The 27815-nt window shown below is 46.4% G+C and overlaps 1 protein-coding gene across 5 annotated transcripts in view; it reads left to right on the forward strand.

Moving 5' to 3' along the window:
- The window catches only part of Cacna1d (calcium voltage-gated channel subunit alpha1 D), a 440918-nt gene that overhangs the window by 131141 nt on the left and 281962 nt on the right, over nt 1-27815 (forward strand). For 4 of the 5 annotated variants that reach the window (XM_038350014.1, XM_038350013.1, XM_038350012.1 and 1 more), the window contains exons 1-3: nt 183-249; nt 2210-2519; nt 6105-6210. In XM_038350014.1, coding sequence (XP_038205942.1) covers nt 183-249; nt 2210-2519; nt 6105-6210 — 483 coding nt within the window. Of the gene's footprint in view, nt 1-182; nt 250-2209; nt 2520-6104; nt 6211-27815 lie in introns of those variants that run through there. The other variant, XM_038350011.1, reaches the window with a different exon arrangement.

Consider the following 27815-nt stretch of genomic DNA (forward strand, 5'->3'; position numbering starts at 1 on the left):
TTTTATAAATTATCCTTATTTTTGGTTATTTGTCTCTGTCCTTCCCCACCCCCTGCTGAAGCGAAAATAAGGGCAGGGACCGCGGCTCCTACCCATCCGTAACCCCCCTTACCCGTTCCTCCCCCTCCCTTACGCTGAGCATAGTGCCCTGCACACAGTAGGCGCTCAATAAATGTTCGTGGATGATGATGATGATGATGATGAAAAAAATGCAGCATCAACGGCAGCAGCAAGAGGACCACGCGAATGGTGAGCAGCCAGAGCCCGGGTACCCGCTGCTAAACCTCATCCTATCATGATCCTCCTCTTCCAACGCCCCCCCCCCCCCATCTCCCATGCACTGGGTGGATTGAGGGGGTTGGAAATGATGCTTCTGCCTTGGTGTCATCTACATAGAAAGGGGAGATGCGCGGCAGCTACTCCGCTCTCCCCCTTCAGGCCCTGAATGTCAGAGTTAATTCTGCATTTGTTGGGGTGGGGGGCGGCCATTGGGTGTGTGGAGTACTGTGCAGCCAAGGGGTGCGAGTGAGGTGGTTCACGTTCAGTGTCCTCGGGCTCAACTTTCTTCTTTCATTGCCCCCGAGCGATGGAAGAGGAGGGTGTTAGTCTTCAGCCTGAGCCCCCTCTCCAGCCTCTTCTCTCCTTCCCCTCCTCCCCCCCACCCCCCCGCCCTGGTTGACTAAGAAGAAGGTCCCTAGCATCAGGAAAATTCTAGGACCGTTTCACTTTTACCCCCTGGGTCGCTTGGTAAAGCGCACATCCATTCTCTCTTGAGAGAAGCCCAGGTCTTGGGATATGGGGGAATAGGGTCGGGTGGAGTGTGTATTCCCGCTCCCTGCGGCTCCTGTGCACACGTCCGTAACCTAGCAATGCCCAGAGAGTCGCTGCCGCTGTGGGGCTCTGCAACTCATCCCCGGTCACAGCACCACGTGCAGTTTCCACACCAGCGGGGCTAGGTCTAGGGGGTTGGGGTGGCTTTTGGCCAGCCTCCCTCTTTGGAGGTCGTTGCCATCTCCCAACCCTGGTATGCTTGACACCTTTCCTCGTGAGCGCTTCTCAAAGGAAAAGCTTGGCAAGACTAGTCCCTGAGCTCAGATTGTGTGCTGCCTGCCTGCTTTTCTTCTGTCTCAGTCTTGCCGGCCAGGAGACCTGTGATTGCTTGGACTCTTTACTTAGTGATAATTGGTTTGCAAACGCCCACCCCTCCTTCCTCTCTGTCACCACTCTAGCTTTGACTTCTGCTTTAGCAGAGGCGATGGTGACCCAATGTGGGCACCTGTGAGACCTTCCAATGAATGGCCTGTCGCTCAGGGACATTGACATGGAGGCCCCCTTGGGTTTTCCTCTTGTGTATACCTGGATGCTACTCTGTAACAGCTCCTGGCAATGAGTTAATTCTTGCATAGGCCTTGAGGCACCCTGGCATAATGCATCCTGTCTCTTAGGTGTAGGGGTGCAGGCTGACTGGATGGTGGCTTGGCTGCCGCTGCCACTGCCGCTGCTGCTGCTACTGCTGCTGCTGCTGCTGCTGCTGCAATTTAAAATGCAAAAAAGCCCTAAAGATGTTTTTCTGTTTTCGGAAGCTTGTGGAGGAAATGAGTCTCAAGCATCATGAATTTTCATTTGCAGGAAGTGTTAGTGCATAATCTAGATATTTGTTATGGGGCTCTTGGTATTGCCTGGTGCCAGAGAAGACTTTTTTTTTTTCTGGGAAAAAAAGCATTTGTGGCTGTGGAAAGATCTTGGAGGAACACCCTAAAAATGGTTAAGACTGTTTAATTATTGGCTGTGTGTGTTAGTACGTTCAGAGAAAGGCAGTTGTGCTTATCTGTTAGGCCATGAGAGATCCATGTGTTTTCAAAGTCAGAGAAGACACAGGGTGAATTGCGAACAGCCTCAGCGTGTCAGAGACATGCACTAAAAGATTCCTTTTGAAGACACAGGGATGGAAGAGTATTAATGTGATTGGGGTGGTGCAGCAATGACCCTGCATGATTGACAGACACTCAGAGCAGAGCTCTGTGGACTTTTCCTGTTGCTTGACCAAACCCCAGTACTTGTGAAAAATGGGACACAAAGTTCAAATGGAAATGCAAGAATGATTCCTTTTATTATTGATGGGAGACACCTTTGCTTTTTAAAAGATAATACGGATGGAAATTTTCTTTTCTTTGTTTTGTTTTTAAATCTCTTTTCTCCTTCTCCTCAGAGGCAAACTATGCAAGAGGCTCCAGACTCCCTATTTCTGGTGAAGGACCAGCTTCTCAGCCGAACAGCTCCAAGCAGACTGTCCTGTCTTGGCAAGCTGCAATCGATGCTGCTAGACAGGCCAAGGCCGCCCAGACCATGAGCACCTCTGCCCCCCCACCTGTAGGATCTCTCTCCCAAAGAAAACGTCAGCAATACGCCAAGAGCAAAAAACAGGGTAACTCATCCAACAGCCGGCCTGCCCGCGCTCTTTTCTGTTTATCTCTCAATAACCCCATCCGAAGAGCCTGCATTAGTATAGTGGAATGGAAGTATCCTTTTTCTGTGGGAAGTCTTTCTCATTTACCATCTGTGCTTCAAAAGGATTTGCTGTCTGCAGTGACACTTATCGAAGGCTTCTTCAGCATTCTGGAATGTGAGCAATAGAAACTGTAGGCAAGGGGTTTCATGGACTACAGCTTCCTATCTTCTCAGCTCCTCTCAGCTTGTGGAGGGCGGCTCCACGGGTATATTTAGCCTTGATTGTGTGTGTGTGTGTGTGTGTGTGGTGTGGCGCTGGGGGAAGGAAGTGAAGACTGCAACTTCAAAGTGGTAGGGAGTTAAAATATGAAAGTGACCTTTGGTCATAGGCTGCCAGATAGTTTTAAAGCTGTTAGGGTTTTGGGGGCAGTTAGATGCATTTAACTTGTTGAAGATGAGGTATGCTGATTCAATAAATAAATAAATAAAAAACAAAAAGATTGAGACTATCTTCAGTCTGTCCCGGAAGTGACCTTTAGTGGAGTCTGCCTTTGTGTTTATAGTGAATGTTATGGTTGCTTCTGGCTCTGCTATTTGGTGATTCTAATTGTTCAGGTAGCTGTAAACGTGGACACTTGCTTCATAGGGAGGGATTGCTTTTGCTGCTATTATTACTTATTATCACTGGCTGATTAATGCTATGATTTCCTGGAATTTCCTTTTGTTAAACTAAAAAAAAAAAAAAAAAGTGCCATGTAGCCAGGAGGACACAGGAGCAGTGTAGGGGAGGCTGGTGAACGCGCCTCTTCCTTCAAGCACTGTGAGTGACAGTTGTCTGGGGAGGAGCTGGCAGGTGCCGCACATGTGTGTGTATATATATCCGACTGTATCCTCAGACTGCACCGGAGTTACATTTCTGGGGGTCTCTGTATTTTTAAAACTGAACTTTCATTGCCCTCAGGATGGTTGCCACACCCCAGAACTTGGAAAACAATATTGCTTCTACCTCCTTATTCCCCTCCCCAGACTTGGGGGCCAGGCTTCCCCACCTAGAAAGGTTGGCAGAAGCCTTCCTTCTCTTGAGCTCATGCTCTCTAATTAATCATATGCTTTTTCTGGGCTGGGTAAAATAAAGCATTCCATTTTCCCAGAAGGGTGTTTGGGGCCAATGGGCCCTCTGAGTATTTCCTGGCAGCAGGCAGGGGTGTGTAGATGGCTCAGAGGAGGGAGAAACCATGTTGTAAGATTGCTGGGTGCCAGCTAGAAAGTGGGGATGAAGACCCCTAAAAATCTAGGTACCCACGGAGGCAGCTGTCTGCATGATCTCTGTCTTAGCTCGTTTATTTTGTCTGCTCATGGACAGGAGTTAAAATGAAGCAACTGTCTAGAAAGGTTTTGGAGAGAGCAGCTGAATGCCAGGGCAGGATATGAAGGTTTTCACGTGCTTTTTCTCCTAGCACAGATGTCTCTCCTCCAGAGTGAGTTATGGCGTTTCTCACATACTTGGGGCTGTGGGTGTACATTTTCTCTTGAAAGTCTCTAGTTTGAGGACAGAACATCACACAGGCCAAGAGGGGGCTGCTAAGTTAGGGTGTGCTTAGGTGGTCTCACTGGAGTTGAGAGGCAGTGCGCACTTGCTGGTAACATACCCCGCTTCTGAGGTTGACGTGAGGCGACTTGGAGTAAGCAGAGACCTCTGAAAGGAGGCATTCATTTTTTGAGGAACGAAGTGCTGCTTCCCTTTGCGCACAGGAGTTTGTATGTCAGAATGAATTCCTGGGTCGCACGGCTGTCTCCCTTTCTTGAGCTGCCAGGTGCAGGTATGTGGCTGGGTCTTAGGAGACATGGCTGCCAGTTCAGGATGTCTGTATACAATGGGGGCCATTTCTATAACAGACAGGTAGTAAGCGACCCCTTCCATTTTAGGGAAAGGCTATAGACATCATTCTTCAGCAGCTCAGTCAGTCAGCCCTGGGAGAAGCCACTTTGTTGTTATAGGCTGGCAAGCGGGCTGAGGTGGGCGACATGTTCCCCTCATAAGAAGCTGTTGTTGGTTGTGGTAGTGAGACAGGCTCTGTCTGTTGACTGGAGTCCCAGCACTGCCAAGAAGGACACACTCAGAGTCTTACATTTAGCCTGCCTGAGCAGTGTTCACAGTTCTCAGATTTGCAGCTTTATCATTTTAGGTCTTTCCTGAGACCTAGGAGAGGAAGCAAGGTGGTGTGGGGGAGGGGAAGCTCTCAGTGTGTCTTTACAGGGAATAACTTCAGGGCTGTTGACTCAGTGTCAGGGGGGACCTGCAAAGAGGAAAAAAAAATGAAAAGAGAATTTGAAGTCTTCCTAAAGTCAGATCCATGGGTAAAAGATTTTATAATGGAGTTGAGAAATCAATATGATTAAAGCTAACTGGCTTAAAAATAAACCCATCAAAGTTAGTAAGAGGATAATGTGATTCCTGTCCTTGCTCCAGTGAGTTTTCCAAGCTCTTCAAAGAGGTGAGGCTTTATAGAACCCCAAGTTATCTATCTCCAGGCAGGCAAGGGGTATTTGTTTCTTATGTCACTTTGGGGGTTCACAGAAGGCCATTAGCAGGAGACTGTTCCTATCCACAAATCTTTAGCACCTGCGGGGGATTTAAGAAAACTGTTGCCTTACCTCTTGTGGGTGAGTGTTAGACATGAGCACTGCTGAAAATCAAGCTCAGGAATCTGCATATCAGGCCCATGCTCAACAAATCTGCTGTTTGGAAAGGGATGAAAAACAGCTATATGGGTAGATGTCAAACTCTGGGTTGCCAGTCTTGACAATGCCTCTTACTAACAGAATGCTTAAGCAAGTGTCTGCTAAAGGCTCATCTCAAAGTGACTCTTCCAGACAGCCCTCCAAGATTTTAAATCATGAGAGTCTGTTTTGAAAGTGTCTGGTGCTGATTTCTGGTGGCTTTTAAATTTAATTTGTTTATAAATTGAACACAGAAACAGCACATTATGAAGTGAGTGGAGCCTAGCTCTAATCTGAAACAGTTACAGTTATTGATTACTCTGGTAGAGAAGGCAGAGGAGGGAGCTGGCAGCCTGATTATCACAGCATCTGAGGTGCAGGGACATGTCACACAGGGTCACAGAAAAGATGGAGATAGTCCCAATGTCTTTGCCTGGACAGGCCCCCATCTGGAGTTTAGACTGACCCAGCCAGGAACAGTCTCTGAGGAAATGGCTCTAACATGGGGGCAAGGGTCTGTGCGAAAGGTCAGTGTCTACTGGTTACCTTTCTGTGTCTGTGACTGCTGATTTAGTAAGATCCTTGTCACTTTCTAAGTCACAGAAAGCAGAGAACTGCTTTACACAGTGACCTACCAAGATGCTTTTTATTCCCAGGTTTTAATATACAGTGTGCACCCATGAACGAGTGTAACATGATCCTCACAGTAGAAGAAAGGGCTGATGGAGGTCACAGGATAGGACAACCTAGTGTGAGGGGCCAGAGAAAGTTACTTCTGCTGAAAACTCAGTAATCACAGAATGGTGTGTGCAGGTGAGGGGATGGGGTGGGTGATGGGTGGGTGATTTTCATCTTAAAAGTAATGACTGGGGACATGATTAGAGGGGTGTCTGATGTTCGCATAATGCATATGTACCTTGACAAAAATCTCTCAGACCATTTGACATATTTATATTATTGGCTATTTTTGCCAATTGTGTGGCCTTAGCTATTTACATCCCATTCCCTGAAGATGATTCTAATTCAACAAATCATAACTTGGTAAGTGACTTAGAATTTCTGCCTGCGATGGTGTACAGTTGCCCTGTCTCGTACCTAAGCTGGCAGTCAGCTTTGTGCATGGTGTGGTTTACGATTATGTGTGCTGTATTTTCCAAAGCTTTGGAAGGTGGGGTTATGTTGTTGTTACTGGTTTTTATATTTGACCTGAATTCTTAGATTTCTGCTGAATGAAAGTGTTCAAAGTCACGAGTCTTATATAAATAGAAATGGAACTTTTATGGGAGAAATCTGCGGAAGGGTTTTAAAGTAACTTTTCTTGTTCCACAGGCTTTTGGTGCATAATGTTAGCTTTTAAAAAATACAGCATTATTTTTGAGTGGTAGATACCGTGGTTAATTTTTCTGGTAAATAAGAATTATCATGGATTTTGTATGCAAACCATTATTTTTTATAGATGTAGACTACAACAAATCTAATTATATAGAATGCAATTTGGGAAATAAATCAGTATGACAATGGAGTTTATATCCCACAGCCTTCAAAAATAATTCAAGTAGATTTTTAAACGAATCTATGGTTAAACGCTCCAGGATGCTTCCATATACTTTATTGCCCTCTTAAAAATTTATAGTGTACATGAGTTGAGAAAAATCTCTGGGAAGTTGTACAGTTCAAAACAGATTTCATTTTGTTTAACACAGCCAGTCACTGAAAGTAATTGGTTATGCATTCTTTAAGCAGTTTTTTGGCAGAAGAATTTGATATCATGAAACTCGTATTTCATGGAACTTCCTTTGGGGAAAAATTGATAGAGTTTTTAAAAAGAAAGGCACTGAGGAACATTGGATTGAAGTTTGGATCTTGTCCCACTCAACTGCCCACTAGGTATATTGGGGGGCACATCTTGGTTCCTTTTTACATTGTCATTCACCCACATGACAGTTAAGGAGACTGGCTTAGATCTCTAGGATTATTTAAAAACCTGTAACATTCTGTTGTCGTTCTTGTGCAGAAGCCATGTTGGTACTTTTTGGCCTTGCCACATCCTTCTCACAAGGGCTAATTCTTCACAATCCTAAACCACGTAGAATGGTAGACGAGGGAGGGAATGTTGGATAGTAGGAAGCTCGGTTCTCTTTTAGGTGCTCCATTTGCTTTGGATTCTGGTGTGGAAGTATTTTTAGCTAAGCCAAGGCTGCAAAGGCAAATGCGCTATGCACTAGGTTATCCCTGGTCAGGCAGAGGTTGGCTGGCAGCCTGAGGTGAAGCTATGTTTTTATGAATTGGGCTTTCATGGTTTATGTTCAGGATTTCTTATGACATTTTAAATGCTGTATATATTTCAGGTGTAACATGATGTCTGTTTGTATTTGGGTTTTGGCAGTTTGTTTTCTAAAGAATTAAAAATTTTGGCTGTCGCTCCTGAAAACTATGGCCTAATAAGAATGAACACATACACAAACACACATACACACACAGACACACGCATACACACACGCACGCACACACACACCCTCTCTCTGCTGTGAGAGATTACCTGCGGGACTTTGGACATTTTAAATGACCTTTAGTTCAGTTGTAGACTTTAGATTATCACTTTAAAAAGGAGACGCGGAAGTGGTGGAAAGCCTCCGTCAATGGGGATGGGTCATTGTAGTGTAGGCCACAGATGGTGTTAGCCTTGTTACCAAATTTAACAACGTGAGTGGTGACCCAGTTTGTTGCTTTTTGTAGCTCAAGAGATATGATTAAACAAACGTAGAAAATAAATACCTTTCAGAATGGCAGATTAATTTCTGTCAGTTGAATAATTAATGTAGCTGAATGGGTAAGCCAATTAATAGTCAGATTTGTTTCCTCCTAAAGAAATTCAGGACACCAGTAGAAGTGCCAGGCCATTTGGACATCTCAGCTAAAAAGTAAGGAAATAAGATAAGAGGGTAATAGCGAAGTCTCCCCTCTTCCCCTTTAGCCCTTCCCAGTGGGTCCTTTCTGGGTAGTTCTGAAGTACTAACTTGTTCTGACCAGAGGTGGGTCATGTATTAGCTTGGCCAGCCTTTCTAAAAACCAATATTTATTCCTTTGATTTTTTCACTGAGCATCCCCAAACTCTGGGCATTAGAGTCCCAGATTTGCTTTCACTTGGATGGTCACACGGTCAGATAAGTTTATACACTGCCTGACTTCAGACGTTTCATTTCCCACTATGGGAAGGGAGGATCTTGGTGAATTTACCCCTGACTCTGAATCAGGTCCCATGGCATGTCTCTCCTCCCACTGGGGAGTCAGGTTTTTTAAGATTTTTTTTTTTTTATTTTTTATACATTTGACCCAATTTGTACCAAAGCAATTGCTCTATTTTTGGGATTGGTTCAGAGGCAGCTGGGCAAAGCTCGTTCTCATCTGTAGTAAATACCTTTCATTTAATGTGAATGACAAAGCAAAGGGCAGAAGCCTACATGGCTTGCAAGGCTGGGTGGATCCGGGCTCTGGCAGTTTTCTCTGCCTGGGAGGATGTGTGTGTGTGTGTGTGTGTGTGTGTGTGTGTGTGTGAGAGAGAGAGAGAGAGAGAGAGAGAGAGAGAGAGAGAGAGAGAGAGAGAAAGAGAGAAGTCCTCAGACTGAGAAACAGGGCTAGCTTATGGCTGATGTGTGTCTGCCCATTTCAGGTCGTTTGTCGTGATGAATACTTTTGTTGGGTAAGGCATGTGACCATCCCCCTGGGGTCCAGTCTGCGTTTGGTCTGTGTTGTGTGTAAACACATCCAGCGTTGGGGACTTGGAGACTACCTTGGTGGCAACAAGTTTTCCCAGGGTTAGATTGTTGTTATTATTATTTTTTAAGCGTGGACACTAAGTCTCTGTGCAGCTTTCATTTGTGGACTTGCTGAGTGGAGGCTGAAGCCATGGAAACAGTGAGGCTCACTGGGTTCCCACAGTAATACCCTCCTAGGAGCTGGATTTCCTCCATTCCTCTTAAAGTGTGTATGGCTTCCTTTCTGTCCTTGCTGGCACCAAGGAGAAAGGTTTTTCGGCGTCAGGTGTCTTGAGTGGAGAGTGATTGTAAATTACATTTCCCTGGGGGAGACACACTGAACTTTATTCGTGTTCCAGCCTTCGGCTTCCCAGTCGCAAAACTGATGTGGTGGGCAGTGTCCGTTCAGTACAGCTGCCCCTCTCCTCTTTCCTACAGGCTCTCCCTCACTCCTCTGCCCTACTCAGATTGTCTGAGAGGGGCCTTCCCACCTACCGTGCAGAGCACCCTGGCTGTCTGCCCCAGCCCCCTTGGCACCACGGGAGGGCTAGCTTCTCCATGAGTCAGCCTCCCGTTCCCCCCCCCCCCCCCCCGACCAGGTCTCATGAAAGAAGTTTTTAAACTGAACAAAAGTTTTGCCAACTCTTCACCTCATCTTGTTGAGATTCATATGTCTGTGGTTTTTAAAATGTTGCCATCTTTCCCTTCCTCTTCATCCCTCCAACTATCAGACGCTTTTCTGGCATGGACCTGAGGCTTCTGTGGCTCCCATGGCCCACAGGGGAGAGACCTAAGTCTGTGGCGTGGGGCCACCTGGCCTTTGTTGTTCCTTTTCTGCTCCTTAGCTGTGTCTCCTCTGTTTATTCACCCCAAGCTCCCAAGTGCTCCCCTCTTCTGCTTGTCATGTCTTGTCCTTTTCTTGGTGCTGTTTTCTTCCCGAGATGATCCCACATAGCTGCACAAACGTCTCAAGCCTAGGTCTCCTGTATGAGACCTTTCTGACCCAGATCTGAAGACTTGAACAATCTTCCTCTCATGGTCCTTCGTGGGTTGTCTTACTCAGTGGCCCACTAATCACCTCGACCCACGCCTGGCACAGTGGTACACAGTAGATGTTCAGTAAGTCGATGTCTGGGACTGCCAAGTGCACAGGCGTCTCAGGACTGTACCTCCTGAGGCACCCTGCCCTTTTTCTGAGGTAAATTGAGGATGTTCTTGAGTGACAGGCCTCTATGAGGACTTTTCAGGAGCTCTCAGAGATGGAGTCAGAGACAGGGCTCTTATACGTTTGGGGCTCTGATTCCATGACTCCAAGTAGTAGAGCGTGGTAGGGGCCCTCTGAGAAGCTGTCCTGGGGTGCGGACGCATCAGTGGGCCTGGGTATACCACAGAGACTCTGGATGCTGTCAGATAAGGCGCTGTGGTGGCTTTTCTCAATGTCTTGTGGGTAGTGTTAATTGGACAAGCTCCCCCCATCTGCATGGCCATGTGGTTTGCAGAGTGGGGTGAGCTGGAATATAGTACCAGCAGTCACATAGCCTGAGTGTGGGCTTGGCAATAGGGTGGGTGTTAGTTCCGTGTTCACAGACATGGTCTTTGCTCTGTTGTTTCCACTCCTGTTGCATTTCTTACGTAGTGCACCATGCCGAGCTTGTAGCTGCTCTTCCAGGACAGCTCAAGGACCCCAGCCTTCTCTGACCCTTGAGCGCCCCTTGCTTCCTACCCTCCCTGCCCACGTACATACTTGCTTCTCCACTGGACTCTGCAGCATGGTCCATGTCTCTATTTATAGCCACTGCCCTTTTCCCGCTTTGTTTAGTAGCTGTGATGGGAAGTGACTTGAGTCCAGTGGTTCCACACATGGGCTTCGGGGCATGCGCCCACCGTTTGGTTGAATTAGTTAGCAGACTTTGGATGAAACTCTAATAGGAGTTCGTAGAAGGTGAAACTGGAGACCGGTTCAGGGATGTAGCTCTGTGGACACAGGTTTGCTCCTGGCACACAGTAGGCACGTCAGGAAATGTAGGTCAAATGAGCAAATAAATGAGTAACCAATGAAGACTCCATGGGTGTCCTTAGAGATCATTAGTTAATTTTCAACAATTGGCTAATGATTAATGTGCTACTGACTTCTTGTCCAGTATTAATGAGATTACAGGAAACACCTGTCAGAGTTCACCTGTAATTTCAGGATTGTGTCTTTGTTTCATGACAAATTAAACTTTTCATATGTGAACCCGGGAAGAAGGATGGAAGTGCTCCGTGGTACTTTCTGAATTCTGCCAAGAGTTGGCTTTGGTGTTCAGTGGTATACACGGGTTACAGGTGAATAATTTCTTTTGGGGGGATTGTCACATTTCATGGGAGAACTGATAGAGGGGAGCCACAAAATGACCAGAGTAGATGGACTTGTAAAACCTTACCTCCACAAGGTGTGGATACTTCATCTTTTTCATTGGCTCACTATGCTTTTGACAAGGATGGATGTCCAGTTTGATCTTCTATTGAGCAGACCTGACTTTGGCTGAGCTGTGGCGGTTTTGCAGAAACAGCATCCAGCCTTCAGGATCCACAGTCCCACTGTTAAAGCTCCTTAAGGAAATTTCTAGCAGTGTCTTCATTTGCATCTTCGCTTTTAAGAAGTCACTCTCACGGTCACATTAGAGACTGAGACTGAGACTACCTTCAAGTGAGAACATTTGGTGGTCTAGAGGGTCGCCAGAACCCTCTGGACTGTGCTCCGTGTGCTTAGCTGAAGGAGAAAGTGTGGATCTGGGTGCCTGTCGTTAGTGTTTCCTTTTCGTGGTGCTGGGGGTTTAACCCAGAGTCTCAGGTATGCGAGATGAGTGCCCCACCTCAGCCACACCCAGTCACAGCTTAGCCGAATTGAAAAGTTCAGGGAGTGAAAACTGCCTCGGATGTAGCTGGGAAAGGGGGAAGTTAGAGACAGCGGCAGGGTTTCCTGGTCTCCCCCTGCCCCCACCTCCATGCTTCGGAGACCAGAGTCTACCTGATTCCTGTAGACCACAGGCACCTGCTACCCTATTCTCCTGGGCTCCCTGCGGGGAAACTGCAGGATGTACATTCCTTTCTTAATCTCTGCTCAGGTTTATACTGAAAATGACTGGGGCGGCAGAGACCCTTGGAGTAGACTGGAGGCAGGTCTGCCTCCCCCAGCATTTGTTTAATTCTTAATTGTTTTCAAAATACGACAAGTACCTGATATAGAGGTTACAGCTTGCCTGGCGGTGAGGACACATTTCTTGTTAGATAGAGGGAGGGCCCTGAGTAGACTCCCACAGCTCCTCGCCAAAGAAAGGTCCTGAAAGTGGCACAGCTAATGGAGACTGTGCCTACGTTGCTGCTGACTGGGTGCGTGCACTGTGGACAGAGCTGTCGGCAGTGGCAGTGTCTCTGGTCCAGGAGGAGCTTGCAGGCCTCCCAGGAGAGGCCATTAGAATCCCATTAGAAGTTGCTAGGGGTGCTCCTCGAGTCTATTCTGGTCATGTGGTGGAGTCAGGAAAAGGGTAGCTGGTCCGCTGCCTTTCCCATGCAGCTGCAGTTGGTATTCTCCAGGCGGAGGCTCTTGTGGGCAGTAAGGATGTTTTGTTGGGCAAGTAAAGTTGGGAAATAAATTGTAAGAGCAGCTAAAGGTGGAGGTGAAAGAGGAACAGCTTGAGGTGATCAGTCAGTCTCACACCACCCTGCTGTGTGTGGGCGCACAATGTGTGTGTGCGTGTGTGTATGCACATGTGCGTACGTGTGTGGTGGTGGGGTGTGTGTGTGCGTGCGTGCGTGTGTGCGTGCGTGTGTGTGCGTGTGTGCGTGTATGCACGTGTGTGTGTGTGTGTGTGTGTGTGTGTGTGGTGGTGTGTGTGTGTGTGTGTGTGTGTGTGTGTGTGAAGCAATTGCCTGGGGGAGGTGTTATTTAACACAGGCCTTGAAGGGTGAAGCCTTATTCACGCCACAAGGATGGAGAAAGATCCCAGACACTGCTCAGACTGGAAGAAAAAAGCTTTTTTGTCTGAACTTCAAAGTAGTTGTTTTTCTTTTGTTTTGGAGATAGGAATGTTTTGTAGTTTAGGCTGGCTTCAAATTTAAAATTCTCCAGTCTCAACCTCACTAGTGCTGGGACAACATAGTAATTTCTGCTAATTTATTTGTGTATGTATGAGTGTGGTATGTGTGCATGTTTATGTGGGTGTGTGCATGTATGTATGTATGTATGTGTGCATGTATATATATATATGTGTGTGTATGTATGTATGTATGTATGTCTCTGTTGGGCATCTTCTCAGTTGTTGGAGAACCTTATTTTTTTATTTTTTTTTTTGAGACAGGTCTTTCACTGAACCCAGAGCTCATTGAGTTGGCCTGACTGGCCAGCCAATGAACTCCAGGGAATCTGCCTGGCTCCGCCTCCTCAGCATGAGCGTTCTGGACCTGTACGCTTTCATGCCTATTTTTTTCCATAGGTGTTAGAGATTCAAACTCAGGCTGTCATGCTTGTGTGGCAACTGAGCCATCTCCCCAGATCCCCTGCTGTGTTTCTTGTTTCTTCTGCTTCCCCCCGCTAGGTGAGTGGTAATTTTAGAAGTCCAGAACATCTGTTGAAATTGCCGAATGATTGAACATGAGGGTCAGGCTGGAGGGGATTGTGGAACTGACTGAGGGGAGGGAAGGCTCCTGCCGTCTGAGAGGGATGTGGTCTGTTGGGCAGTGGGCTCTGTGGGAACCGGACTTGGAAGGAGGAGTGTGGGGATATGCAGGGTTGAGAGAGGTTCAGGCTTCTCTTTCCTGTCTCCATGGAGGGCCCACCTATCTCAGTGCCCATGGGGAAGACGGGCACGAAGAATTCACAGATTATTTCCAGACCTGTGAGGACACTTGATGATAAGAAAGGAGTCAAGGAGGAAGGGCACGTAGATGGCTCAGTCAGTGTAGTGCTTGCTGAACAACCGTGAGGATCTGAGTTTGGTCTGTAGCACCTACATTAAAAAAAAATTGGTTGATGTGCATCCATGATTCCAGTACTTGGGGAAGCAGAGAGAGGAGGGCCGCTGGGGCTTGCTGGCCAGCCAGACTAGCAATTCCATGTTCAATAAGAGACCCTGTCTCAAAAATAAAAGTGAGAGCAATTGAGGAAGGCACCCATTGTTGACCTCTGGCCTCCACTCACACCTGTACACATGTGCGTGTACATAACACACACACACACACACACACACAGGTAAAGAGAGACAGACTGAGAGAATAGGAATATTACAGAGTTGGCTCTGTATCCCCTTCTTCCAGCCCTTTAGAGTATGGTTTACCATTTGCTGCCTTTTCATCAGGGCAAACTTGTATTGTGAGATTAGAGAGCAGCCATATTAGTTTGTTATATTTTGAATTCTTACTATATAGCATCATTTCAAATTTATACAAATGATACATGAATACATTCTTTTAAATAATTAAAATAATTCAAAGTAATGTCGCTTTTTATCCATACAGTTTTTTTTGTAATTGCTGTAATTAGTCTGGTATAAACCTTTAGATATGTGTAAAATATGTATCATATATAATGTGTATCATATAATCTGTGGCTTTTGAAACATACACACATAGTTTGTAGCAACACAGTGTGTGTATTATGTTATTTAATGTAGCCACATCTGTATACAGAGATCTGGCAGTGTCTTAGCTGTCGTGAAAATATCCCATGCATGAATGTACCACAGTTTAGACAATTGTTTTCCTTCTGATGAGCATGTACCATTAATTCCTAGAGTTTGCTGTTTTAAGCGGCACCCTGTTGAACATCCTCATGTGCTTCTTGGTGTGCACAGGCGGACACCTCTTGGGTTTAGGCCTTGAAATCCCGTGCTCTGACTTTCAGGGCATATGACTGTGTAACTTGAGCAGACTCTGCTCTGTCGTCTTCTTCCCAGACCACACTTTGATGAGTGACTGCTCGCTCTGCATGTCAGCCTATAGAGACAGGGCTCCTGGGGCAGAGGATGGCCCTTGGGGTGTAGGCATCCTGGAGCCCCTGCAAGAAGGTCTATGACCTAAATCCCTAGATAGTAGACTTCTTTTTGAAGACTTAGATAAAGGGCATTAGACTTGATTCTTTGAAGCTTTGGGTGCCATGAGCTTGGGTGCTGCAGGATTTTCAGCTGCTGTATTCTTTGCAGCTACTAAGAAAATAAGTAATAAAAAAATCGAGTTTTTGCAATGATTATTATTGTGTGTGCACATGACGGCATGTGTGGAGGTCAGCGGATAACTCTGGAGAGTCATCCATCTTCTCCCACTACATTTGGGCTCCAGGGCTTGGATCCAAGTCACCAGACTCGTCCAGCAGGCACCTTTACCCATGGGACTACCTTGCTGGCCCCCAAACTGGGTCTTTTTGGGTATGTTTGCTACACTTGAGTTTGAAATAGATGCTCATTCCAGTCCTTACTAGTCGGGAAAGAGAAAAAAAGTCACATGATAATTTGTGCATTCCCCTGCTCCCTGTATGTTAACAAGTTTATTTTCATATATAGTAAACATGTTCTGTTTTATGAAATTTACGTAGGGTTTATGCCCCTTCTCTCAAAGTCACTGAAGGGTGTTAGAGACAAGGAGTTTTAAGGCGCTGGAGAGATGGCTCAGTGGTTAAGGAGTGCTGGCTACTCTTCCAGGGGACCTGAGTTCTATTCCTACCACCTATATGACCACTCATAATTGTTTGCAACTTCAGTCCCAGGGGATTCAACACTTTCTTTTGTTTCTGTGGTTTCTAGGCACAAATGTGGTGCACAGAACTGTGCAGACAAAACACTAAAGTACAAAACAATACGTAAATTTTAAAAATTGGAAAAGAAAAGCAAATGGCATTTTACACTTATTGAGAGTGCGTACACATGTGCACGTGATATGTGTGTGCCACAATGCTTGTGTGTGGAGGTGAGAGGACAATTTTGTGGCGTTGATGCTCTTTCTTCTATCTTTTAAAATGGGATCCATGTGAATTCAGGTCTTACTCACTTAACCATCTTATGGACCCAGAAAAATGGATGCAATGGGGAATTGAAACAGAGCAGAGCTGCCGGGTGCTTCAGGTGCGTGGGTCACTAGCACCTGAGCCCCTCACTGACCGTGAGTTCCCAGCAATGGCAGCAAAAGTGAGCCTGCCCACACTCACACTGCTTTTATCCTCTCTGCAAAGGGAAGCAGTCCCACAGTTCACAGAGCACTTCCTAGGATCAGCTCCAAAGAGGCGTCTACTGCATGGTTCCTTGTACCGTGTAAGGTACAGTGCTGGGCGCTGTGAGCCGTGTTTCTGCACAGTGCTGGGCGCTGAGCCGTGTTTCTGCTGTGTTTTTCTAAGAGTCACAGGCGCTGTGCACACAGATGGTTTCTGCACTCCTCTTTGTCTAACGGGTTAGGGCACTGCACTCACTATCATATGAATGAAAGCATTTTTATATTCTAAAGTAATCCTTTGATTACATAAAATAGGATGAAAACTGGGACTATTAAAATGAACAGCTTAACACAGCTATCACTTAGTCATTGATGTTTCTGAGCATTTATTAAGTGTAAAATCTTGTCCACTAAGTGCGTTTGCTCATCGTGCAAACCTGCTTCGAGCCGGAAAACAAGGGATAGTATGGACTCATGAAAAGGCCTTCGCCCTCATCCTCCAAAAAACATCTCCAAGAGATGTTATTTTATTAGTTTAATCTTAGAAAGTGGCCATTATTGTTAAGTGCTGACATTCTTGCATGTTCCTCAGTAAATAGATAACATTGGGACATAACGAAGCGCTGCTTGTGTTGAGAAGACTGCTTTTAAATTGTCCAGAAACTTTTTAAGTGGGTAAATGGCGAGCTGCTGCCTTTTCCTATCAGGAGCAAGCCCTTCGTTCTTCGTTCATGGTGATGTGCGAGTGACCCGCTCTGCGCTTACACAGATTCTGAATTGTGATGTAAATTAATGGTGAGTGTACCCATGGCTTGTTTCAGAGTTTGTAACCAGGTGGAAGTGAAGTGAAGACATTTGAAATTACAAATCAGAATGTAGAGAACTGGCAAGAAGTTGGTAAGAGAGACACGATTCTTAGATCTTTTTGTCTAGAAGGCTAGTGGGGGTGATAAGATACTGTTGGGGGCACAGAAAGCTCTGGGGGGAGTAAGTTGGCCTAATGAATTAAGCTGGTTGGCTGCATTACAGACAGCTGGGGCCATAGCAGGCCGGATGCGCTGGTGTTGATTTGCCTTAAGAATGAACCACAGATTCCCCAAAGACCTCAGAGACTTTTCCCATAGATGAGTCACTCTCGTCAGACCCAGCATTGTGACTTGACCACTGTCACCCAGTGAAGGGAATCAAGCTGAATCTTAGGCTAGGTAGCCTGTTCTCTCTGCCCACTCCAGGAACAAGGTGACATCACTGAGTGCCAACGTTTGAGAATACCAGGGGCAGAGGCAACAAAAGATTGTCTCTTTTAAAGCAAGTTGGGGATTGAGTCAACTTTTAATAAACGCAAGTGTGGTTTTTTCCCTCTGTGTGTCTGTCACACAGTCATTTTGCTTACTCCTTTCTCTCCCATCTGGTTTTATAAAAACACCATTACTGCCCCCATGGTGTACCAAACTGCCAGAATCATTTGGCCAGAGACTGTCTCAAGAGTTTGGTGAGAGTCGCCAGGAATGGGTCCATGGCAGTTGCAGTGCTGGAGAGAAGCAGCGGGCTTGTTCTTTGTTGTTTTGTTTCCTGTAGTGCTCTCTGCTAGAGGTGCAGTCGTGATGGCCTTTGTCACCAGCTCGTGGTTAGCATTCCCCGAGCTAGGTGGGCAATCCTCTCCATATACAACCTGTAGTCCTCTGTTATCCTTATTACACATCTGCCAGCGAGACACTGTTAAGATCTTCATTGTACAGGGGAGGAGAGGAAACAAGGCTTGGGTGCTTCAGCTGATTGCATGAGGTCACTCTGGTGATGGGCAGGGCCGGAATTTATGCCAGGGTTTCTGACTTCAGTCCAGGCTCCGAAGGCTGAGAGTACCTACACACTGAGCGGGGAGCTAAGGAGGGTGGCTGCAGAGGAATGACTGGGTCTCCTGGTTAGGATGCACATTCCTGATACACTTCACACCCACCTCATTCCCTTCCTGGGGGCGTTTCCAGGCTTGGGGCAGGAACCATGCTTGAGGCTGAGGAAATCATAGAGGTTTCCATAGCTCCATAGCCCTCCGAGGACCCTCTCAGTCAGCAAGTTAAAGTGAGAACGGTTAAAAGGGTTGAATTTTGGGCATCAAGAAGATTTTATTTCGTTAATTTCATTCTTAACCCTTTGGAAGTGTCGACTTGTGGAATTTCAGCTGAGTTTTGCCTAGTGTTGGGAGTTGGCTGGAACTGGCCTCAGAGAGGTCTGGTGGGTGCTGGAGTCACACCTGGGCTCAGTCTCCAGCTTTGCCTTTACAGCTGTGTGACAGGAGCAAACTGCCTTTTCCTTCCTGCGGAAGAGGTACTGATGTCACTAGAAGGTTATCCCAGGTCTGGTTCCAGGAAAAGCAACTGTTGTGAGCCAGGTTTATAGATAAAGAAACTGAGTCTCAGGAAGACTGAAGACTGGTTGTCTTCTCCTCAAGGCTTCCAGAAAGGGGTAGCAGGGGGCCCTTATAGCCATACGGAAACGTTTCTGGAACCTTTTGCCACAGTGGGGACTGTTTTCCAAGGCTGTCCTGCAGATGCAGCTTTCACCAGGCTGCTTCAGTCCATCTGTCTCATTGGCCAACTTAAGTCAGCTTGTCTGAGGGAATACTGGTTACACCGGTGAAGAACTGAATCGGGCATTCAGCCTGCTGGTTCTAGGTGGGCAGAGCCTAGACCACCACTGCTCCTTAAGTAGACAAGAGCTCATTTAACTGTAGCTGTGGAGGTTGAATTGTGTGTGTGTGTGTGTGTGTGTGTGTGTGTGTGTCTAACCATTGGACACTCAAACTGTGCCCATGAAGTCTTTACGTATTACTCTGTCAGCTGAATTGAACTCTACGGCATCTATGGGCTCTTGTTCTATGTTTAGCCCAGGTGGGGGCCCCTTGTGAACTTTTGATTGGCATATTGCTCAGAAATGGAAGGAGAACAGTGGTAAAGTGCAAAGCAGAGAGGTCAGGGGAGCTCTGACTGTGTTGTTCTGTGATTCCTGGAGTTGAGATAATGATGCTAATGGCTAGTGTGTGTGCCAGCCACTATGGGACTCACATCAAAGTGCCTGCTCTCATTTCATGGGGTCTTGTAAGTATTGCTCACATCTGTAGATGAGGCAGAGATATTGCCTGCTCTTTCTGACATGTTGTTTTCCCGGCATCATGGAGTTTCCCCACCAAGTGTCATTCAGGCCAGGCTTATACGTGGATGATGTCTTCCCAGAGACAGTGCTTCCGAGGGCTTAGGTGTCTATAGTCTTCACCATGGTCCCTGACCTCACCTGGGAGACAGGAGCGCTAATGGAAACATTTTCCTGTTGAGACAGTTAGAGATGCTTTCATGTGGAAACGGCAAATGCTGTCCCATTAATTTTCTCGCCCACAAGCCTCTCTTTCCCAGGCCATTAAAGTCTTCCCTGGGCTAATTCCCTTCTTACTGAGACAGTAGGGATTTTGGGAGAAGACAGGCATGGGTTTGGAGCTCACATTTGCTGTTGGTTGGATCTATGACTAAGCAAATGGCCTTCCCTGAGTTGGCTTTGCTTTTCCATCTTGAGGGGGCAGGGTGGCCCTTGTTTCACTTGGCATGGAGTCTGGAAGAAGTCGAAGTCAGTAAGATTATACCCAGGTGAGCCCTAGGTTACCAAGACATTAATGGGCTGAGAATAGCTGTGGAGGGTTTTTCCCTGTCAGTGAGGTTCAGAGGACTTACTGTGGCCAAGCACTCTGGAGCAGGCTTTTCTTCTGCTTCCCCTTGGCAGGGCTCTAGGGTTTGAACAAACCAACCGCAGGGTGAACCCCCGTGATCTTCTGTGAGGGTGTTGCTTGGTCTTTCCCCTGTGGTAGCCACGTCCACATGGTGTGGGGAGCATGCCTTCTCCCTTTCTTCTTACCAAGGGTCTTGCTCCTGCTTCTCACTCAGGGTTTACCAGCCCCAGCAAGTGGCAGGGCCAGAGAGTGTGTTGGTTCTGCCCACCGGCTGCTCTTTTGAGGCACTGAGGTCAGCATCTCAGAGCAGAGAAACAAGCCTAGGTATGACCCGACTGTGGGTTGATACTTGTGCTCCACTGATGTTTCCCTCTGTGCCCATGAACTACGAGGGCCCGTCTGCTGGGAGTTGCGCTGTTCCTAGGGACTAGGTCTGGTCCCGTATGGAATTTTCTTGTCGTTAGTTTTCAGCAGAGTAACATGTAGCATTCCTATCTTGAGGCAGATGGAGCCCTGAGGAGTCAGCCGAATCACTGCTGAGAGAATCAAGCCACAGAGGGCCAATGGTCCACTGTGTGCAGAAGCAAGTTGTGAGGACTGGCCTGCAAAGAGGGGAGTCTTATCAACTGACTTTGAGTCTCTGCTCTGTAACTTCACTTTGGTGTGACCTCCCCCCGCCTGCCGCTTTGCTCAGTGGTTACATAGCGTGCAAACTCCAGTCAGATGTATTTCATGATCTCCATGGCAGGACATTAACACGAGGCATTATCCTCATCATGGTCTGTTGAAGAATGCTACAGAGAAAGCACTTCAGGCTGTGTCCTCCTCCTAGCTTCTGTGTAAGTTACACAGCACCCTGTGCTCCAGTTGCACTCTTGGGGTCTCCATAATACCATTGCTAATCTGGGTCCCACATGGAGGAGTCATCCTGGTTAGTGTCGTCATGGCAAAAGTTCTGGTGGAAGGTTGAGGATGCAGGACAGAGATGGGAGCTTAGGGAGAAACTGACAACTGCTTAGACCTGGAGCTGCATGCCCCTCTCCTACCCACCCATCCATGGGTCAGGACTTCAGGATTTCAAAACCAGCTGTTCTTTGACATCTGGACTGCTCCTTGGGCTCCTTGAGATTTGTGGAATTCACTGTGCTTGTGAAATGCAAACTACAGCCGATTTGCCTAGTTATAGACAGGTTCACTAGCCTAGTTATAGACAGGCTCACTGGCCTAGTTATAGACAGGTTCACTAGCCTAGTTATAGACAGGCTTACTAGCCTAGTTATAGACAGGCTCAGTAGCCTAGTTATAGACAGGTTCACTAGCCTAGTTATAGACAGGTTCACTAGCCTAGTTATGAACAGGTTCACTAGCCTAGTAATGGACAGGCTCACGAGCCTGGACCTCCATGCAAGCCCGTGACATTTCCAGGCTCTGAGTGTGAACAGAGCATAGTTAATATCACATCTTTAGCCTGTTCCTTGATCTGTCCTTATTTTGTCTATGACTAAAAACTGAACTGATGCATCTGGTCACTGCCCAGCTGGGTTGCCATCTGAGGTTGGAGGTAACTCCAAGTGGGTCTCCACTCTTTCTGTGGGTAGTGGTTGTACACTTGGGGTGTTTTCTAGAACACCGAGTGGACTAGTTCCCCAGGGAATCCAAGCTATAGGTCTGCTTGTATTTGATGTGAGGCTATTTTTCTAAATCTACCAAGACTGAGCTTGAGGGCAGGAACAGTCTCCACTTTATCAAAAACCCTTCTATAGCCTCTGAGTTGGGTGCTCAGTAAACACCTAATCATTAATGAAGCTCATGTCAGCAATGGTAACCCCGTGGTTGCTTGAATTGCTTTGCCTATTTTGTTCGTTTGCTTTCTTTTATCATCCTCCCCACTTTTCTTTGTTACTGAAGTCCATGTTGGCTTCAAACTTTGGATCCTCCTTTTCCTGCCTTTCAAGTATTGGGATTGTAAGTGTGTGTAACCACTTTTGGCTTGCATTGACACCCCCCTCCCAAAGTTGTGTATAGCCCTGACTGGCATCTAACTTGCTACCTAACTGAGGATGACCTTGAACTTTTGATTCTCTTGCTTGCTTCTTCACTGCTGGGATTCAAGGGATTCTGCCAGGCTGGGCTTATGCAGTGTGGAGGATCAGACCCAGGCTTTTGGGGTGCTAGGCAAGCACTCTACCAACTGAGATATATCTCCAGCCCCTGATTATCTTCTTTAAATTTGTGTGTGTGTGTGTGTGCGCTCATGTGCTATGGTACATGTGTAGGGACCAGAGGTGTGTGTGTGTGTCTCTGTGTGTGTGTGTCTGTGTATCTCTCTCTGTGTGTGCTCATGTACTGTGGTACATGTGTAGGGACCAGAGGGGTGTGTGTGTATGTGTGTGTATCTGTGTGTGTGTGTGTGCTCATGTGCTGTGGTACATGTGTAGGGACCAGAGGTGTGTGTGTGTGTGTGTGTGCTCATGTGCTATGGTACATGTGTAGGGACCAGATGTGTGTGTGTGTGCTCATGTGCTATGGTACATGTGTAGGGACCAGAGGGGTGTGTGTGTGTGTGTGTGTGTGTGTCTGTGTATCTCTCTGTGTGTGTGCTCATGTGCTATGGTACATGTGTAGGGACCAGAGGGGTGTGTGTGTGTGTGTGTGTGTGTGTCTGTGTATCTCTCTGTGTGTGTGCTCATGTGCTATGGTACATGTGTAGGGACCAGAGGGGTGTGTGTGTGTGTGTCTCTCTCTCTGTGTGTGCTCATGTGCTATGGTACATGTGTAGGGACCAGAGGGGTGTGTGTGTGTGTGTGTGTGTATCTCTCTCTGTGTGTGCTCATGTGCTATGGTACATGTGTAGGGACCAGAGGGGTGTGTGTGTGCTCATGTGCTATGGTACATGTGTAGGGACCAGAGGGGTGTGTGTGTGTGTGTGTATGTATCTCTCTGTGTGTGTGCTCATGTGCTATGGTACATGTGTAGGGACCAGAGGGGTGTGTGTGTGTGTGTGTGTATCTCTCTGTGTGTGTGCTCATGTGCTATGGTACATGTGTAGGGACCAGAGGTGTGTGTGTGTGTGTGTGTGTGTGTGTGTGTCTCTGTGTGTGTGCTCATGTGCTATGGTACATGTGTAGGGACCAGAGGGGTGTGTGTGTGTGTGTGTGTGTGTGTATCTCTCTGTGTGTGCTCATGTACTGTGGTACATGTGTAGGGACCAGAGGACAGTTTGCAGGGGTCAGTTATCTCCTTTCACCATGTGGGTCTTGGGCATCAAACTCAGTCATGTGGCTTGGTGGCAAGGACACACACTCACCGAGCCATCTTGCCAGCCCCTGACTATTTTCCTCAAGGGGGTCTTTATTTCCACCTGGGAACAGCGCTGGGGATAGTAAGAGCTCTCCCTAACACCCAGACCCTTGGAGAGAGCCTGGGATTGCCTAACATCCAAACATACTCAGAGCAGTCTCTCTAGGGCTGCACCAGTGACATTGGACACATGTCTTCAGGGTTGCAGCCAGACCCTGTTAACAGCCAGGCTGTTTGACTTTGTCTTCTTTTGACTGGAGATGGGCAATCCAGGGTTAAGGCCAACCTTACTCTCCAGCCAGCTCAGGGAGAAACTCTTGGATGTTTGTAAGAAAGTAACATCTGTCTTCAGAGAAGCTGTCTTCCTGCTTTTGATGCTCTTCAATGGAATGTGTCAGGGGCACTGAAGAAGGTCTTTGCTGGCATCTAGAACATGTTCTGAGGAATGGCAATATCGTCAGAATTGTGTGCTTGGCTCCCGAGGCTCGCTCCTTGGAAGCGATCACGTATTTACACGATTCTGGTGTGTTTATTAAACAAAACAGCCCTACTGTTTGCTGTCACGGTTCTCCAAATCTGCAGTCTCGTCCTGCTCCAGCTTCCTCCTGTGCCCAGATTTCTCGAACCCCGGCTTTTGCCTTTAGTCTCTGGCCCCAGGAAAATGCCCCGTGAGCTGTTTTATTTCCTAGCAAGGCACTCCTTCATGTCACCCCTAGAGAAAGGCCAGCCCAGGGACTCAGACTCTCCCAGCTGTCTCTGCTTTACAGAACTGCACTAACTCTGGTCGCCAGCAGGGCTCTCTGGGCTTGACTTGGAGATTGTACATTTCTGGATTGGTTTCCCGCGCCCCCCTCCCTTTAAAGGAAAGTACATTTTTAATATCAGAAAAGTTGGGACAACTTAATATTACCTGTAGCCGTATTCTACTCTTGTTGAGTGAGACAGCACAGTCTGCCTTACAAAGGTCCCGCCCTCACTCATAAGGGAATGTCTGACCTAAGTCATTGTTCCGCAGGCAGGCTCTGATGAGCAGTTCTGGCCACTAGTACCTCGCGCTAGGACCTGAGGAGAAAGAGAACACGGTTAATCGTGTAGGAAGTGGGCACACTCAGATTTTTCCTTTCTTTAGATTTTTCTTTCTCTTTCCTCTTCCTCCTCCTCCTTAAAAAAAACCTCACTGAGTAAGATATTCATTTACCACATAATTCACAAGTTTAAACTGTACAATCCAGTTATTTTTACTATATTCACAGAATTGAGTAACCATTATCAAAACCAACCCTAAGCCCATCCCCCTTAACCTAAGTCGATTAGCCGCCCCCTTACAGTCTATCCATCATCCTGTCCAACCTCTGCATGTGATGTACTCTTTATTCTGACCCCATCAATATTTGATATAAATGGGCTCATAAAACAGGTGACCTTGTCATCTTGCATAGCATACTGTTCAAGGATCATCTGTTACAGCAAGTATCATTTTGATGACTGAATAACCTCTCATTGTATAGGTGCCCATATTTTACTTATTCTTTCATTGAATAACAGACATTAGAATTGCCAGTATTCTGGTTTTTTTCTTTATCTTTTTCTTTTCGGTTTTTCGAGACAAGGTTTCTCTGTAGCTTTGGAGCATGCCCTGGAACTAGCTCTTCTAGACTAGGCTGGTCTTGAACGCACAGAGATCGCCTGTCTCTGCCTCCCGAGTGCTGGGATTAAAGGCATGCACCACCACCACCTGGCTTGCATTCTATTTTTAAAATTGTTTTTATTGAGCTATATGTTTTTCTCTGCTCCCCTCCCTTACCTCTTCCCTTCTACCCTCCCATGATCCCCACGCTCCCAATTTACTCAGGAGATCGTGTCTTTTTCTACTTCCCATGTAGATTAGATTCATGTATATCTCTCTTAGGGGTCTCTTTGTTGTCTAGGTTCTCTGGGGTTGTGATTTGTGGGCTTGTTTTTCTTTGCTTTATGTCTAAAAGCCACTTATGAGTGAGTACATATTATATTTGTCTTTCTGGGTCTGGGTTACCTCACTCAAAATGATGTTTTCTAGCTCCATCTATTTGCCTGCAGATTTCAAGATGTCATTATTATTATTTTCTGCTGTGTAGAGTACTCCATTGTGTAAATGTACCACATTTTCCTTATCCATTCTTCAGTCGAGGGGCATTTAGGTTGTTTCCAGGTTCTGGCTATGACAAACAATGCTGCTGTGAACATAGTTGAGCTCATGTCCTTGTGGTATGATTGAGCACCCTTTGGGTATAATCTCAAAAATGATATTATTGGGTCTTGATGTAGGTTGTTTCCTAATTTTCTGAGAAATTGCCATACTGATTTCTAAAGCGGCTGTACCAGTTTGCATTCCCACCAGCAATGCAGGGGTGTTCCCTTTACCCCACAACCTCTCCAGCATAAGTGTTTTTTATCTTAGCCATTCTTACAGGTGTAAGATGGAATCTCAGAGTTGTTTTGATTTACATTTCTCTGATGACTAAAGAATATTTCCTTAAATCATTTTAGATTCATCTGTTGAGAGTTCTCTGTTTAGGTCTGCACCCCATTTTTTATTGGATTATTTGTTCTTTTGATGATCAATTTCTTGATTTCTTTGTATATTTTGGAGATTAGACCTCTGTCTGATGTGGGGTTAGTGAAGATCTTTTCACGTTCAGTAGGCTGTCGTTTTGTCTTGTGTTGACTGTGTCCTTTGCTTTACGGAAAATTCTCAGTTTCAGGAGGTCCCATTTATTAATTGTTTCTCTCAGTGTCTGTGCTACTGATGTTATATTTAGGAAGTGGTCTCTTGTGCCAATGCGTTCAATGTACTTCTCACTTTCTCTTCAATGAGGTTCAGTGTGTTGGTTTTATGTTGAGGTCTTTGATCCATTTGGACTTGAATTTTGTGCATGGTGATAGATATGGATTTATTTTCATTCTTCTACTTGTTGATATCCAGTATGCCAGCACCATTTGTTAAATATGCTTTCTTTTTTTCATTTGATATTTTTTGCTTCTTTTTCAAAAATCAGGTGTGTGGATTGATATCTGAGTCTTCTATTCAGTTCCATTGGTCCTCCAGTCTGTTTTATGCCAAAATCAGGCTGTTTTCAGTACTATTGCTCTGTAGTAGAGTTTGAAGTCAGGGATTGTGATGTCTCCAGAAGTTCTTTTTTTCCCTTTTTTTCTTTCTTTTTTTTTTTTTTTTGGTTTTTCGAGACAGGGTTTCCCTGTAGTTTCTAGAGCCTGTCCTGGAACTAGCTCTTGTAGACCAGGCTGGCCTCGAACTCAGAGATCCGCCTGCCTCTGCCTCCCAAGTGCTGGGATTAAAGGCGTGCGCCACCACCGCCCGGCCCCCTTTTTTCTTTTTATTAAAAATTTCCACCTTCTCCCCTCCCTCTCCCTTCCCCCTCTCTGCTCCCCCTCCCCCTCCATCTCCAGTCCAAAGAGCAGTCAGGGTTCCCTGCATTGTGGGAAGTCCAAGGTCCTCCCCACTCCATCCAGGTTTAGGAAGGTGAGCATCCAAACAGACTAGGCTCCCACAAAGCCAGTACATGCAGTAAGATCAAAACCCAGTGCCATTGTCCTTGGCTTCTCAGTCAGCCCTCATTGTCAGCCACATTCAGAGAGTCTGGTTTGATCACATGCTCCATCAGTCCCAGTCCAGCTGGCCTTGGTGAGCTCCCATTAGATCAGCCCCACCATCTCAGTGGGTGGGCACACCCCTCGCGGTCTTTACTTCCTTGCTCATGTTCTCCCTCCTTCTGCTCCTCATTTGGACCTTGGGAGCTCAGTCCAGTGCTCCAATGTGGGTCTCTGTCTCTATCTCCATCCATCGCCAGATGAAGGTTCTATGGTGATATGCAAGATATTCATCAGTGTGGCTATAGGATAGGGCCAGTTCAGGCACCTCTCCTCAGCTGCCCAAGGAACAAGCTGGGAACATCTCCTTGGACACCTGGGAACCCCTCTAGAGTCAAGTCTCTTGCCAACTCTAAAATGGCTCCCTTAATTAAGATATCTACTTCCTTGCCCCCATATCCACCCTTCCTCCATCCCAACCATCCCATTCCCCCAAGCTCTCCCCATCCTCCCTTTCTCCCTTCTCTCTCCCCCTCTTCCCTTACCTCCACCCCACCCCCAAGTTCCCCATTTTTGCCTGGCAATCTTGTCTACTTCCAATATCCAGGAAGACAACTATATGTTTTTCTTTGGGTTCACCTTCTTATTTAGCTTCTCTAGGATCCCGAATTATAGGCTCAATGTCCTTTATTTATGGCTAGAATCCACTAATGAGTGAGTACATACCATATTCATCTTTTTGGGTCTGGGTTACCTCACTCGGGATAGTGTTTTCTATTTCCATCCATTTGCATACAAAATTCAAGATGTCATTGTTTTTTACCGCTGAGTAGTACTCTAATATGTATATATTCCACACTTTCTTTATCCATTCTTCCATTGAGGGGCATCTAGGTTGTTTTCATGTTCTGGCTATTACAAATAATGCTGCTATGAACATAGTTGAACAAATGCTTTTGTAGTATGATAGGGCATCTCTTGGGTATATTCCCAAGAGTGGGATTGCTGGATCCTGGGGTAGGTTGATCCTGAATTTCCTGAGAAACCACCACACTGATTTCCAAAGTGGTTGCACAAATTTGCATTCCCACCAGCAATGGATGAGTGTTCCC

This window comes from Arvicola amphibius, chromosome 12, assembly GCF_903992535.2.
Source record: "Arvicola amphibius chromosome 12, mArvAmp1.2, whole genome shotgun sequence".
Classification (NCBI taxonomy): Eukaryota; Metazoa; Chordata; class Mammalia; order Rodentia; family Cricetidae; genus Arvicola; species Arvicola amphibius.